At 34.7% G+C, this 13,759-nt stretch overlaps 1 protein-coding gene across 1 annotated transcript in view; it reads right to left on the bottom strand.

Moving 5' to 3' along the window:
- Positions 1 to 383: 383 nt before the first annotated feature.
- LOC150104085 (uncharacterized) overlaps positions 384 to 13,759 on the bottom strand; it is a 78,195-nt gene continuing 64,819 nt past the window's right edge. Inside the window, exon 4 of the mRNA XM_090396746.1 lies at positions 384 to 1,863. Within this exon, the coding sequence (XP_090252872.1) occupies positions 1,121 to 1,863 (743 nt within the window). The 3' untranslated portion in view covers positions 384 to 1,120. The remainder of the gene's footprint in view (positions 1,864 to 13,759) is intronic.

Raw genomic sequence — 13,759 nt, 5'->3', positions numbered from 1 at the left:
ACAAGTAAGTAGGGTTCTTTCCTCATGAAGCTTGGATTTTTAATGCTGTAACTAGAAAAAAAATAGACTATAGAACTCTATTTCAGGCAATAACATAATGTTTTAGAGCTATGAGATGGCAGCAAGTGTCTGCTGTACTCTTATTCCTAGATGTCTAATGAATCAATGACCAGCTGTCAGTGATGCTGAGGGTGGAGAATACACTATGATTCAAAATGTTAGGGCTAAAATAGCTATCTGCTGAATAAAGTAAGGAAAATGCTTTCATTTTATGAATGCACTATATTAGGTTATCAACATAAAAGCCAATAGAAAAAATTGTTTTTTTTTAAAATACTTATTTATATAGACACTTTACAGTAAAAGCCCCTTTCCCTGGCTCTTAAATTTGCCCAAAATATTTGGTTACAATCCATATCTATATGCAAATTAGGTTATGGATAGCATTTCTTGTTTAAGGAAGTCACTGAATATGTAAAATTATAATATAAAAACAAAATTATGTAGAAAAAACAAACAATAATAAAATATTACATAAATAGACAAAATAAAATATATTTTTTTTACAAATTTTTCTCCAAAAAATGGTTAAAAATTACAAATATTTTTAACCATTTAAATTACATTTTAAACCATATCTATCACTTTCAAATATAAATCTTATTTGTGTTGAACACTTCAAAAGGTGTTGCCCAAACATAATCTCATAAAAATTAGAACTATGGAAATTAAAAGTCCATTAAGTCATATGAAAAAGATGTAAAATAATGAGCTTGACCATGAACCTGGTGAATATGGTTGTTCTGACATTGACTTTTGCTTTTTTGGTCTTAATTTTTTGCTCATAATTGAGATTTTTTGGCAATTGTACACACTAGCTCTTGCATTCAAATTTTAGTTAAAATCATCCTAGTAAAATGAATGAGAAATGTATACAAATGCTAACATAATTTTTGAACTTAAAGAAAACAGCAGCTGAGCATGAAGTACTGAACTCAGTGGGTGGCTATATTAAGCTACAAGAAATATAAAGGGAACCTATTTCTGTCAGCTAGTCCTTTGCAATTTCAATCAAAATCTCATTAAGTTATCATTCATAAATGTTATATCTTCATAAAAATCATACTTCTTCATGTGATATATCACTTAAATTCATAGCTGGATCCTGGAGTTGCTTTTCTTCATTACTAATATTTTTCGAACAATTTTCTGTAGGAAGTTTAAATGTAGCATCACAAAACTCAAAATATATACCATATGAATGTGCTTTCTCTTCTTTCATTTCATATATAGCTACTCGGTCTGTTTTTGAGGGCTTGCACAGAATATAAAGACAAATGAAGATACTTCCAACTATGGTAGTACCAATTAATAATGATGCTAGAATTACTTCATAGGATGACCAGCTATCTTTTCCTCTCATTAAAAACCATAGGATAAAACATGCACTGTTCTCTAAAAATATTAATGCAAGGAAAATTAAGGGACGTTTTTGTTCTTTCAGCTGAAACATAATAGGCCAGTAGATTAGTGACGGCAATCCAAAAAGCACAAATACAAGAAGGAAGATTCCAAGTTTATGTTTAAATAAGCAAAATGTTGTTGTTGAGTTTTCATTACCATGACTGCTGATTGCTAATACAGTCAACCACACACTAATGGCTATACCATGCACCAGGCAAGGTACTATCATTAAAGCATGAATGCGAGAAACAGCCATAGAGATTCCTACTGTCCGTGAAGTGAAAATAGCTCCCCAACCACACATGGATATGGTAGTAGTTAGAATTCCATCATCTTTTCTTCGTACAGCAAATAGCAAGGCAATGAGTGACAGTACTGATGCAACTGTAGGTTCAATTACTGTAAAATAAAAACTTAGTTAACAACTGTGAGTTAAAGGTTGCAATTCATTAATGCTTACTAATACTATTGTGATACTACTCTTTCTCCCTCCCCCAACAAAAAATAATCAAATATTTATTTCTAAATTTCATTTTAAGACCAAAGTTTCTTAATACAGTTTCATTATCACAGTCTTCACCATTCCTAATTTATTTAAAGAAAAGCTGTTATTAGTTATTATACACTAATAAGTATGGTTTTTAAATGTTGTAGGTTCCACTTTTTTTTTTTTAGATAGACAGAAATCACTTTTAATTAGAAAATAGAAAAATGCTAAGAGTCTTTCTCTTTCGACAGTCAGTATTTATGTTGCACTAATAATCAGACTGCATGAAGGGGATATTAAGTTTGCTAATATGCAAAGTTGGAGAGAGTTACTGGTGAAAGTAATAATGTTCAAAGCCCAAAGGAAGCACATAATGGAGGGACTAGAAGTGAATGAACTAGAGATGTTGAGTATATACTTAGATATTAATAAGGCTGGGGAAAGTTGGATGATATATCACTGTATGTTTAAAAAATGCAAAGGAGTTGATTATGCCCTTAACTTGGTTGAGTTTAATGAAAGTCTTGCAAAGGGAGATTCTCAGAGGAGCAGAAGGAAGGCATAAGATCTCTCCATAAGAGCAGTATGGCAGGTTTCCAGATATAGACTAGTCTGAAGCTCTGTGGCTCAAGTACTGGAAAGGAAAGTACTAAAATACAGGATTTAGTTCTTAGGATTCTCCATAACTGTCTTCCTGGGTTTGTAAGGAGAGAATCTTGCTTTAGCAACCTACTTGCATTAGTGGTTAAATTCAAAACGAATAAGCTCCATGGCCCTTAAAGTAAGGATCATAAATGTAAGGCTATTGCTAGATTGTTGCAGCATTTATTTAAATTTTATTCATTTATTTATTCTTGTGGAGTTAAAGCCATGAGGCCTTCTCTTCCACACCACCAGAAACATTAAATACAAATACAAAATTACAAATGAATATAATACTTCTAACATATTAAAATATAATTCAATTTAAGATAAACAAACATATGCATTTACTCATATCAGTAAATTAAAATTGAAATACCAGTAGTGAAATGTACAGGAAAGTGCACAAAAATATCGGGCTTACCCTTAGTTACCAGTTGCAGGAGGTCTACAATAGTTTCCACAAGGCATCCTTCGATTTGTCTGTTTGTGCATCAAGTCTCTTTTTACAATAAGCAAGAGCACTGTTTCTTCCTTGGGACATCCAGTGTTTAACATGTGGAAGAGGATCCCACTGGGAAATTGGTGGACCACAACTATTTACTGTCAGCGAAGATGAGACATTTTCAACCATGAGCGCATTTCTTGTTAGTGTCACAATATTGTTCATAATGCTGAACCCCCACTCACACTCTGCATTGGTCACTGGTATCAGAAGTTTCTTCATGGCATCTGACACATGCTTATCTCCACTGTGCTGAATATCCCTATAAGACTGAATGATCTCATGATAACACAGAGAAAAAAATCACACGGCTCTTTTAATTCTTGTCAGCCATAGTCCACAGCAATATCATCCAGCCAATACTCAGGTAAAACTACTTTCATTATTTCTGAGTACTTTGTGTCCTTATCTGTCATGCACTGACTTGTCAAATTTGTCATTATACTCTCATAAAATTGTCCTTTATTTATTTCCATTGTATTGTTGTTCCTACCCCCAAATACTTTCAAGGAAACTCCTTTGAATTGATTTGCTTCTATAGCTTTTTGAACTTCCTTCCAGTAAATACCCTCTCTCTCTCTCTTTGTGACTTTTAAATACTTCTCTTGTTCTGTGCAGGAGTTGGTTTGCTCTAGGTAACATCACAGTTTGTTTTTGCAAAGATTCTGAGAGGCTAGAAAGCTCAGATAATGCATCCATCATTATTCCTAAATTGTTTATGAAGTACATTTCTTCAAGTTTACTGGCTAGCCCTTGAAATGTTGCTCTTTCTTTATTATTTCGATTTCCATCATGAGCTGCATGTGTAAAGGAACTGTGCAATGATGATTAGTTATTCCAAATAGAATTCACAGCCCGAAAACTTGATGCAACCCAACGAATTGACAACATCTTTGCCACTTTGGTGAGACTGCAGAACAACTGTTCTGCACATTTCCTTAGTTCATGTAAGTTCTTTGGAGACATACTAAAAGTTGAATATACCTTATCAAGAAACACCACAAAAATGATCTGTTGTCGTAACATCTTTCATTGAATCGTACACAGCAAGTTCTAAGCGATGATTTATACAGTGTCATGTTAAAATGGTTGGAAAATCTTCTTTCATCAATGTTGCCAAACCTGCTCTCATTTCCCTAGCATAACTGAGACCCCATCCATACATAATCCAATTAGAATTTCCTGTAGGATTTCTTTTTTCAGACTGTGCTTTTCAAGACACTTCATAAGTGAGTTGTTAATGTCCATTGCTTTGCTGCTTTCTAATTGAATTAAATCAAAGAATAGTGTTGTAACATCACTACCATTTATTGCACCCTGTATGCACACTATCAGAATAGTCTGGTTAGATATGGATGTACTTTCATCCAGAATAATAGAAATTTTGGTTCTATGGTTTATAATGCTGTCGGCAATTTTGTGTTTCATTTGTTTTGCAATATGATTCACTATCTCAGTGCATGTCACATTACTATGTAAAGCATGCCCCACACCTAGCCCATTAAAAATCTGAAGATCAATTAATTTTGGATGATCTACAAAAGGACAATTATGCTGCTTTGCAATATGATATGCACTGTGAAATATGCGGCATGTGATTTCATGAGCTAAAGAGTTCTGTTCTACAATATGTCACAATGAATTCTCACTTTTACTTCTAATATTTGCTTCTGCACTTTTGTGAGATTTGGTATCTCTATGTTCGTAAATTTTCTTTCTGAGTTGCTTTTGTTGGCATTGTTTAGACCTTTTCCCCTTTAATGCGTATTAATCCATTTATCCACTTTGACACTAAGTGAATACCCTGATGTGAAGAACTCATGCCTAGGGTCTGTACCTCTGCACATGTTATACACCCCAAACCACCATCCTTACAAAATAACCAATTGTATTTACCTTTGAACGCGATCCACTGGTCGAGTGTCCAGCATGTCAGCAAATCTTTCCTTTCTTTCAACGTATTAATAATATCGCATTGCAACTCATTACAAACTCATTTTTTATTATCACTGTCATCCAAGCTATTTTTCTGTTTAAAGAAGGTATCAATGTACTTATCCTAGTCGAAATACCATATTTACTCGAATATAACTTGCACCCCTGATTTTACTTTACAAAAAAAAAGAAATTAAAAAGTTTCGCATATACCTCCCACAGGAAAAAAAGTTTAGACACGTTCACATCAGGGCAATAGTAACTCGCTCCCCCATGATAAACCACATGCCCTCCACATAGCCAATGCTGACTGCACACATAATATATATACATTATGTATCTCAAGAAAAACAAGTAGTTTTATTGTATCACTGAATGAGGTACAGAGACATTTGCAGTCTGTGTAATATATTTCTCAACAAATACTTCGATTAGAGACATCTGGGATAAAAATGGCACTAATAATGAATCACATGTCCCCCTTCCCACAGAAACTATGCTGTATAGACTCAAGCAAAATCATATGTTGTACCAGCAAACACAGTATCTAACTAAAATCCAGATGTGTGCCAGTCCGTCCCTCCATCTCACACCCAAAGAAGCAAAAAAATTCAACTGAATGTGTTAAAACTAAGAAATATATATATATATATATATAGTGAATGTTGTTATGGAAGTTTCACATATTATGGAATTCGGTTGAAGAGAATTAGCATTTCAACTCAATTGTTGACTTGCTGTTATCTTTCAGTCGCATGATCTTTTGTTAATACCGCACCAGTCATATGCACATCTTCATAGGCCACTGTATCTCTACTGGCCTGCCATTGCTATCTGTTTTGCGCCTTACTTTCACTTCTCACTAGTCATTCGTGAAGGATTGTTCATTATGTATCTCAAGTCTTGTAAATTAATGCCAGTACCATCAACAGGGTGTAGCATAGAGGCAGCCTGCCTCAAGGTACCGCTTAATAAGGGTGCTCCATATTACCACAACAAGATATTTTACATCTGATTGATGTAGATGCAATAGATTTATCTGAAGAATTAAAAATTCTCTCAAAAATAATACAAGAGAAAAGTGGTCATCATCAAATTTTATCATCTATATATATATATATATATATATATATATATATAACCAAAATCTTGTAGCAATTTATCCCAACGTAACCACCACCCTAAGGATATTGTTAACAATTCCTGTTAGCGTAGCAAGTTCGGAAAGAAAAATTTTCCAAGCTTAAACTAATTAAAAATTATTTGCAGCAATAACCCAAGAAAGATTGGTTGGTCTAGCAACTATATCAATGGAGGTGGACATAGCTTATAATTTAAATTTAGAAGAGCTTAAAAACTGTTTTATTGTGTGATATCCCTGTAAAGCAAACATTTAATTAATATTATTATATAATTGTTTGCATTAATGTTTCTCTTGTAATAAAAACAAAATAGCAATTGGAGATTTTCTTATATTTTTGTCTTATAATCCATCAGGGGCGATATTTAACTGTTTGTCTCAGGGCATGATCTAATCTGGCGATGGCCCTGATTACTGGTAACTTTTGCTTGAAATAATGAGAAAGAAGATGATGCTATTTGGGTAGGATACACACAAGGAAATCGCTCTCTAGGCTGGAAATAGCAATAGCGAATAGGAGATTGTCATACCCATTTTCAGTTTCTTCCTGAAAACTTTAGTTTCTGAAAATCCCTGCATATATCTTGTATTCCAATTTTTTAATCTTAATTTTGGGAAAAAAAAGTGCAAGTTATATTCGAGTAAATATGGTAGTAGGCCTACATAAACAGAAAAATATTACACGATTTTCTTTGTGCTTCTCACAATCATGAGTTCTGACAAACAACTGCTAATCTGGTGTTCTGTTGTTGGTTACTGACTGTTGCTGACAGTGTTGCCAACCAGAAAAGACAAAATATCACTACGAGTCTGTCAAAATTCCTCTCCACTACACTGCAATAATGTTTGCTTGTCAATCGTTGCAAGATAACACAGGAAGCGACTTTATATTGCTTTATATACACATTCAAAACTGTAAACACTTGTCGAATAATAGCACAATAATGTAGGCATAATTACCGTAGAGGGAAAAAAGTCACAAAACAGAAAAATGTTCCTGGTCTGGGCCTGGTGCATAAAAAAGTTCCAAGGCTGGGCCCATACAGAGGGGGTCCCTGGGTGAATTTAACCACTGACTTGCATTTCATGAAGTAGTAATAGACATATTAGATAAGAGAGATCTTATATAAAGTGATCTTATTTGCAGTACTTTGATAAGAAATTTGTCAGATTGCTGGACAAGTTGGTGTACTAGTTAAGGCAGATGTAAACTGATACATCTGTGACCATCCCACTCCACACAAAAAAAAGGCAGAAGTAGAACCAATCTGCAGTACTGTGCCATAGGATTCTATGTTAATGACCACTATTCAATATTATTTGCTAATGATATTTTCATGTGGTTTAATATGGGGTATTCATTTATTTTCTGATGAAGCAAAACTGGAGGGAGTTATAAAGAGTTGTTTGCCAAAGTTTTAGGCGGGCTGTCTATGGTACTGACTACAATGAAGGGAGTACTGGGTTTGTGAATTTTTGGGTGCCTATATATCTGTGATTTAACATAAGGTTTTTTCTTAAATTCATCGATAGCCGCAGGTGTATAAAGGCAGGTTTAGCTGTCTATGGTATCATTAAAAATTCTATTCACTTTAAAAACTCTTAGATAACCATGATGACTAAATCATTTTAGGTTATGATATTACAGTACCTCATTATTTACCAATGTGCTGTTGACAGAGCCTCTTGACCTTATGTTCATAATGATTATCTAAACTTACAAACCAGTAAAATTCAATTATAAAGAGAAATACATTGGGTTTATTTTGTTGTAACAATATAAAAAACTTCAACTTTTCAGTCAACTATCTTGCACACGTCACTGAACAGTATTTAACCTGTGTCACACTCTCCCACACTCCATGTGATTTTTGTTTCAACTTATACTGTAATGGTTTCTACAGTTCATGTCAGCCTTTTTATTGTATTTTTGTTCATCCTAACCCAGTAAAAGCCATAAGTATCTATGGTAGAACTAGTTGGTTTTCATTTTTATATCATGCCAGCCAAATATTAAACCCAATGTATTTCTCTTAATAGCTTAAGTTCTCAAATATAATTTCCATGTGTCACTTTCATCATGCATCCAGTTAGAAACCCTCATCCTTTCTCCTAAGGATTAGCTTCATCCTCTTGCACATCCTAGTGTACATAAAGTTCCCTGTGTACTGCAGTTTGTCATTATTTTATAAAGACTAGTAGATCTGTTAACACTGGCCTTAAAGAAAGTAAAAACTGCATCTTGTAATCATCTTTTGGCAAGTGAGAACTAGCAGACAGTGCTTTGGATATGCCTTCACACGGGATTGAATGGAAGAAGATAACTGCGCTGCACAGAAGTTGTTACAGGTCTGAGAAACTATTTTTGGAATCGACATCAGTTATGAAACACTCACCAGCCTCATCAAGTATAGTTTGAGAGACTTGAAGGTAGTCACTCTAAGACCATATTTAGCCTGACTTCCCAAGCTAAATATGGTCAGCCTGACTTCCCTGAATTAACTTTTTTTTTTTTACCTGGTCCCTATTCATTGCTTGGTGAAACACCACTACTCTGCTTTACTGGAGGCATGAATTGGCTATTGCCAAGTTGCATCTCTAGCGTATAGACTCTGATTTCTATCCTCACCCTTTTGTTTTACATGCAGTGCAGGTAGTGGTGGTCTTGCTCTTCACATCATAATTATTCAACTATGGAGCAAGCACCTTTTCCACTTGAACGTAGCAGTAAAGTGATTTCTGCAAGCTGGCTGTTAGAATGATCATAAATTTTGGTCAGTCAATGGGCAAATGCCTCAGCATCATTCAGCTGAATCTGAAAGTAGATTAACAGAGGCAGCCAGTGAATCGTACAGAATGTGATATCAGAGTGCACATAAACACAGATACACCAGGTGTCTGTATACTGTAATGATTAATTAGAACCTAAAATAATATCTTGGTAAGTGAATTTCATGAGCAATGAGAACCCACTTTTTTTTTTTTTTACTTTTTTTTTTCTTTGCATAAAAATCACCTCAATTGCTGTTTTATGCTATCTATATATCATTGTAATTATTTATTATAATGATATATAGATAGTGTCTTAGGAAATTTTTTTACGTATTTCTTATTTTTTAAGGAAATATTTAATATAACTGTAGATTACACTTTAATAATAATATTAAAAACTTGAACAAAAAATGTAAATGTAGAAATGTTAAATGGGCATGCAAAATAGCCACATGTTCACCTCCTGTAGTTTGTTCAATGACACAAAATTCTTATCTTCTTCTTCATCAGCTTAATGGAACCATTTAGGTCTAATGCTGACATCACTAGGTTTCTCCATCTGTTTCTTTCATAAGCTGCATCTGGAGTACTGTTCATTAGGTCATTCGTTACCCCTTCCACCCTGATGGGTGGAAGGGGTAACGAAGCATCTGCAGGGTCATCTTGCAGATGTTTTCTTTCAATTTTATTTGTAACTGAAGAACCCTTGAGTTTATTCAATTTCTCAAATTAATGCACATTAATTTCTCTGTCAGCCTTTTCTCTTTATGCAATATTTTTCATTATTTAACTGATGATGGGTCCTGTTGCAATTTTAACATCTCATTACATTTCTTTATAGCCTCTTCACATGAATTATTGCATCATTTGTTTTTCTTTCTGTTGCTTTTGCGAAATGAAGAGTTTCTTCTGCACAACGAGTGATAATATTTTTGATATGAGCACATTTCTTTTCTATGTTTCATTAGGAGAAACTGAATATTGTATTTCCTGCTTTATCTTTTCTGCATATTGCTTTGGTATGTTTACATTTTTGCATGTTTTAATATTATGTCATGTCATGTCATAGTTTATTCAGAATAAGATGAGAAGGGAAAAAAAAATTTTGATTTTTTTTCTGAGTAACTAAAAACAAAATTCTCTCTCACACACACATACACTCCTCTCTCTCACACACATATCGATATTTGGTGAGCTGGGATAAATATACGGGGTGCTAAAGGGTCAAAGCTGTATAACTGAGAGGAGACCTCCACATAGCCTTTAAAGAAATGCGGAGACCCGACCAGGGCTTCTGACCTAATGTCCAATCCGCACTTCTTGTGGTGCACCCCTGTTGGTTATCTACCTGGATACTGAACGAACGAGGATGGGCTGGCAATTTGGGATTTAGCCGACCAAATTGTATTCCTATCGGTTAAACCAAAATACAAAATGATGGTACAACATGACAAAATTTCATGCAGACTGCGGCATTGCCCGCTTAAACAAGGCCCCCGTTGTTTTCACCAGGGAACCAGGGCGAACAGCGAAAAGTCAGCTACTGGAACAAATCTGAAAACACACCCCAACTCAACATCACCAGAGTTAAAGATCAGTACTATCAACATAAGAAGCCTGAATGGCAAAGAAATGGAGCTAGCGGAGGAATTAGATAAGTACCAGATCGACATAATAGGGGTGACTGAAACAAAAAAAAAACTGGTGAGATCGTTCTGAGCAATAAATACAAAATGTTATATTCAGGCAAAGACAATCAAGGAAAAGAAGGAGTAGCCATAGTATTCAACACAAAATACGAGGCTCATCTTCTTGAATGGCAGGCAGTGTCAAGTAGAATGATTTGGGCAAATATCAGAATGGGGAACTAGACAATGAGACTTATTTGTGCCTATGGTCCCACAGAAGGTTCTACTAAGGTAGAAGTGGAGGAATTTTTTGAGACTCTAGAGAAAGCTACTGACAAAATGAAAAAGGAAAAGTTGGTTCTTGTTGGGGATCTAAATAGCAGAGTAGGAAGTGATTGTCAGACATACAAAAATGTTTTGGGAAAATTTGGAGAAAAGAGCAAAGCTAATAATAATGGCAAATACCTGTTGGATTTCTGCTCAGGACATGGACTGGTTATTACTAACACCATGTTCCAACATAAAAATGTGCACAAATTCATATGGAGAGAAGAGGCAAGGAATAAGAAAAGTCTCATTGACTATGTTATTGTTGATAGTGATGTTTTCTCCCTGGTGCAGGACAGCAGTGTGTACAGAGGATTTGAAATTGGAAGTAATCACTATTTAGTCTTGAGCAGGATAAAATTGAATTTCATATTGAAAAGAATGACATATAAGAAAGTTTTAAAGCGAATAAAAGTTGAGCAGCTCTCAGATGTGAACTGTAGACTAAAATACACAAAGATTATTGAAAGAAAAATGAACGAGTTTGAGAACAGAAACCAAACCTGTGAGATTCGGTGGCAAGCCTTGAAGAAAACCCTGATTGATTCAGTTAGAGAGGCATGTGGTGAAGTTGTCTGCAAGGATAGAAAAATCAGAACTCCATGGTGAACAAAGGAAGTTAGAAGTAGTGAAGGAAAAGAAGAAAGCATATCAAAAGTTCCTGGCAAATAAGTCAGCTTGTGCTCTTAGAGAATACAGAGACAAATGTAAGAAAGCTAAACAGTGTGTAAAACTAGCTGAACAAAAGTCATGGGAGGACTTTGGCAAGAACATAGAAAATAAATATCAAGAAAGTGGCAAAATATTCTGGAGGTTGTTGAAGAAGTTTAGGAATGGAGGAAAGAATGCTGTAAAAGGAGTTAGAGATGATAAAGGTGAAATGAAAATGGGAGAAAAAGATATCCTTGAAGTATGGAGTAATTACTTTGAAAGGCTGTTAAATGAAACAAGCAGTGATGACAGCACAGGGATAAAAAACATTGACCAGGCATGCTGTCAGGAATATCAATACTTGAAGTAGAAAAAGCCATCAAAGGCCTGAAATGTGGAAAGGCAGCAGGAGTAGATGATATTCGACCAGAAATTCTTGAAGTATGGTAGTATAAAAGTCTTACAGTGGCTACACCATAGTTCAGAATGCCTGGAGACAGAGGGACAAATTCCCAATGATTGGAGTAGAGCTCTCATAGCACCTATATATAAAAGGATAAATAAAACTGAATGTGAGAATTACAGAGTTTATCCCTATTGAGTATTCCTGGTAAGATATATGCAAGTATACTTGAGAAACGGTTGAGAAGAATTGTGGAAGAAAAGCTTGGTGAAGAACAAGCTGGATTCAGGCCAAATAGAGGCTGTCAGGATCAGATCTTCACTTTACGACAAATAGTGGAGAAATCATGGGAATATAACAAAGATCTGTATTTAAGTTTTGTCGTCTTGGAAAAGGCATATATGACAAGGTGCCAAGAGAGAAGCTATTCAATACGCTACAGTTATGTGGTGTCAATGGGACATTATATCAAGCAATACTTAGCCTTTATTTGAGTTGTAAGTCAGCAGTTAGAATTGAAGGAAGTACAGGAAGATGGTTTAATGTTAAATCTGGTGTGAGACAAGGATGTACATTATCCCCTCTGTTATTCATTATGTATATGGATTCACATTATGAAAGAAAGTGGTATTAAACATGATATGAAAATTGGAGGTGTTAATCTCAGCTCTTTGCTTTATGCGAATGATGTTATGCTTCTAAATAAATCCGCTACAAGTCTGCAAGATTCTCTGACTAAATTGAATAACTGTTGTAATAGATATGGTATGAAGGTCAGCAATAAAAAGACAAAGACAATGAAAATAGGCAGAATCATTGAAAATGTCAACTGTGTTGTGAATGGAGAACCTGTGGAACAAGTGAAACATTTCAGCCACTTAGGCACGATTTTTAGTGAAGATGGTAAATTAAATATGGAAATAGACAACAAAATCAACAAAGCTGGTATGGTAGGAAGTCAATTGAATAAATTCATATGGAATAAGAGAGAAATTAGTCAGAACACTAAATTAGCTGTATACAAGACAGTGTTCAAACCAGTTTTAACTTATGGATCTGAGAGCTGGGTCAGAAGTAAAACACTTGACCAAAGACTAGAGACGGCAGATATGGGAGTCCTGAGAAAGATTAGAGGCGTGAACAGATGGCATCAATGGCAATATCATATTAAAAACGAGAATATTAGGAAAGAACATGACATTGTCAACATCCAAGAATACGTTAGCTTAGCTAATCTCAGGTGGTATGGTCACTTAAACAGAATGGGTGAGGAAAGATTAGCAAAACAAGTGTTCTCTGCCAAGTTGGCAGGAAAACGACCCAGAGGAAGACCAAGATATAGGTGGATTGATACGGTACAAAGTACCTTAGACGATAGAAATATAAGATCTGGTAATGTTGGAGCCTTGACAAGTAACAGACTGATTTGGAGGAAAATTGTAGATAGGAAGTTAGTAATGATGTAAATTTTTCATGAATTACTATCATATCCTGTACACCCCTTGAGGGTACATGGCAGGAATTTGATGATGATCATGATGGATAAATACACAGTTACATTATATTTAATATCTTTACTTTCGAGTACAAACTTGTTACTGATAGGTAGTATCAAATTTCACTTATTTGAAGTGTGTGGTGGTGGTGGGGGGGGGGGAATTGTGCCCTGAAAAACATGGTCAAATAGATTTAAATGAGATTTGTTTTCTTCTTTAATGTATTCCAAAAGAAAAATTACATAATGCATTAGTCAGTAAATCATATATAAACATCACTGCATCTCCTTTTAGATGAAAAGAAAATA

The sequence above is a fragment of the Typopeltis vanoorti genome, chromosome 8, assembly GCF_054136105.1.
Source record: "Typopeltis vanoorti isolate ZY-2024b chromosome 8, IOZ_Tvanoo_1.0, whole genome shotgun sequence".
NCBI lineage: Eukaryota > Metazoa > Arthropoda > Arachnida > Uropygi > Thelyphonidae > Typopeltis > Typopeltis vanoorti.
This window is presented reverse-complemented; position numbering and strand designations above follow the sequence as displayed.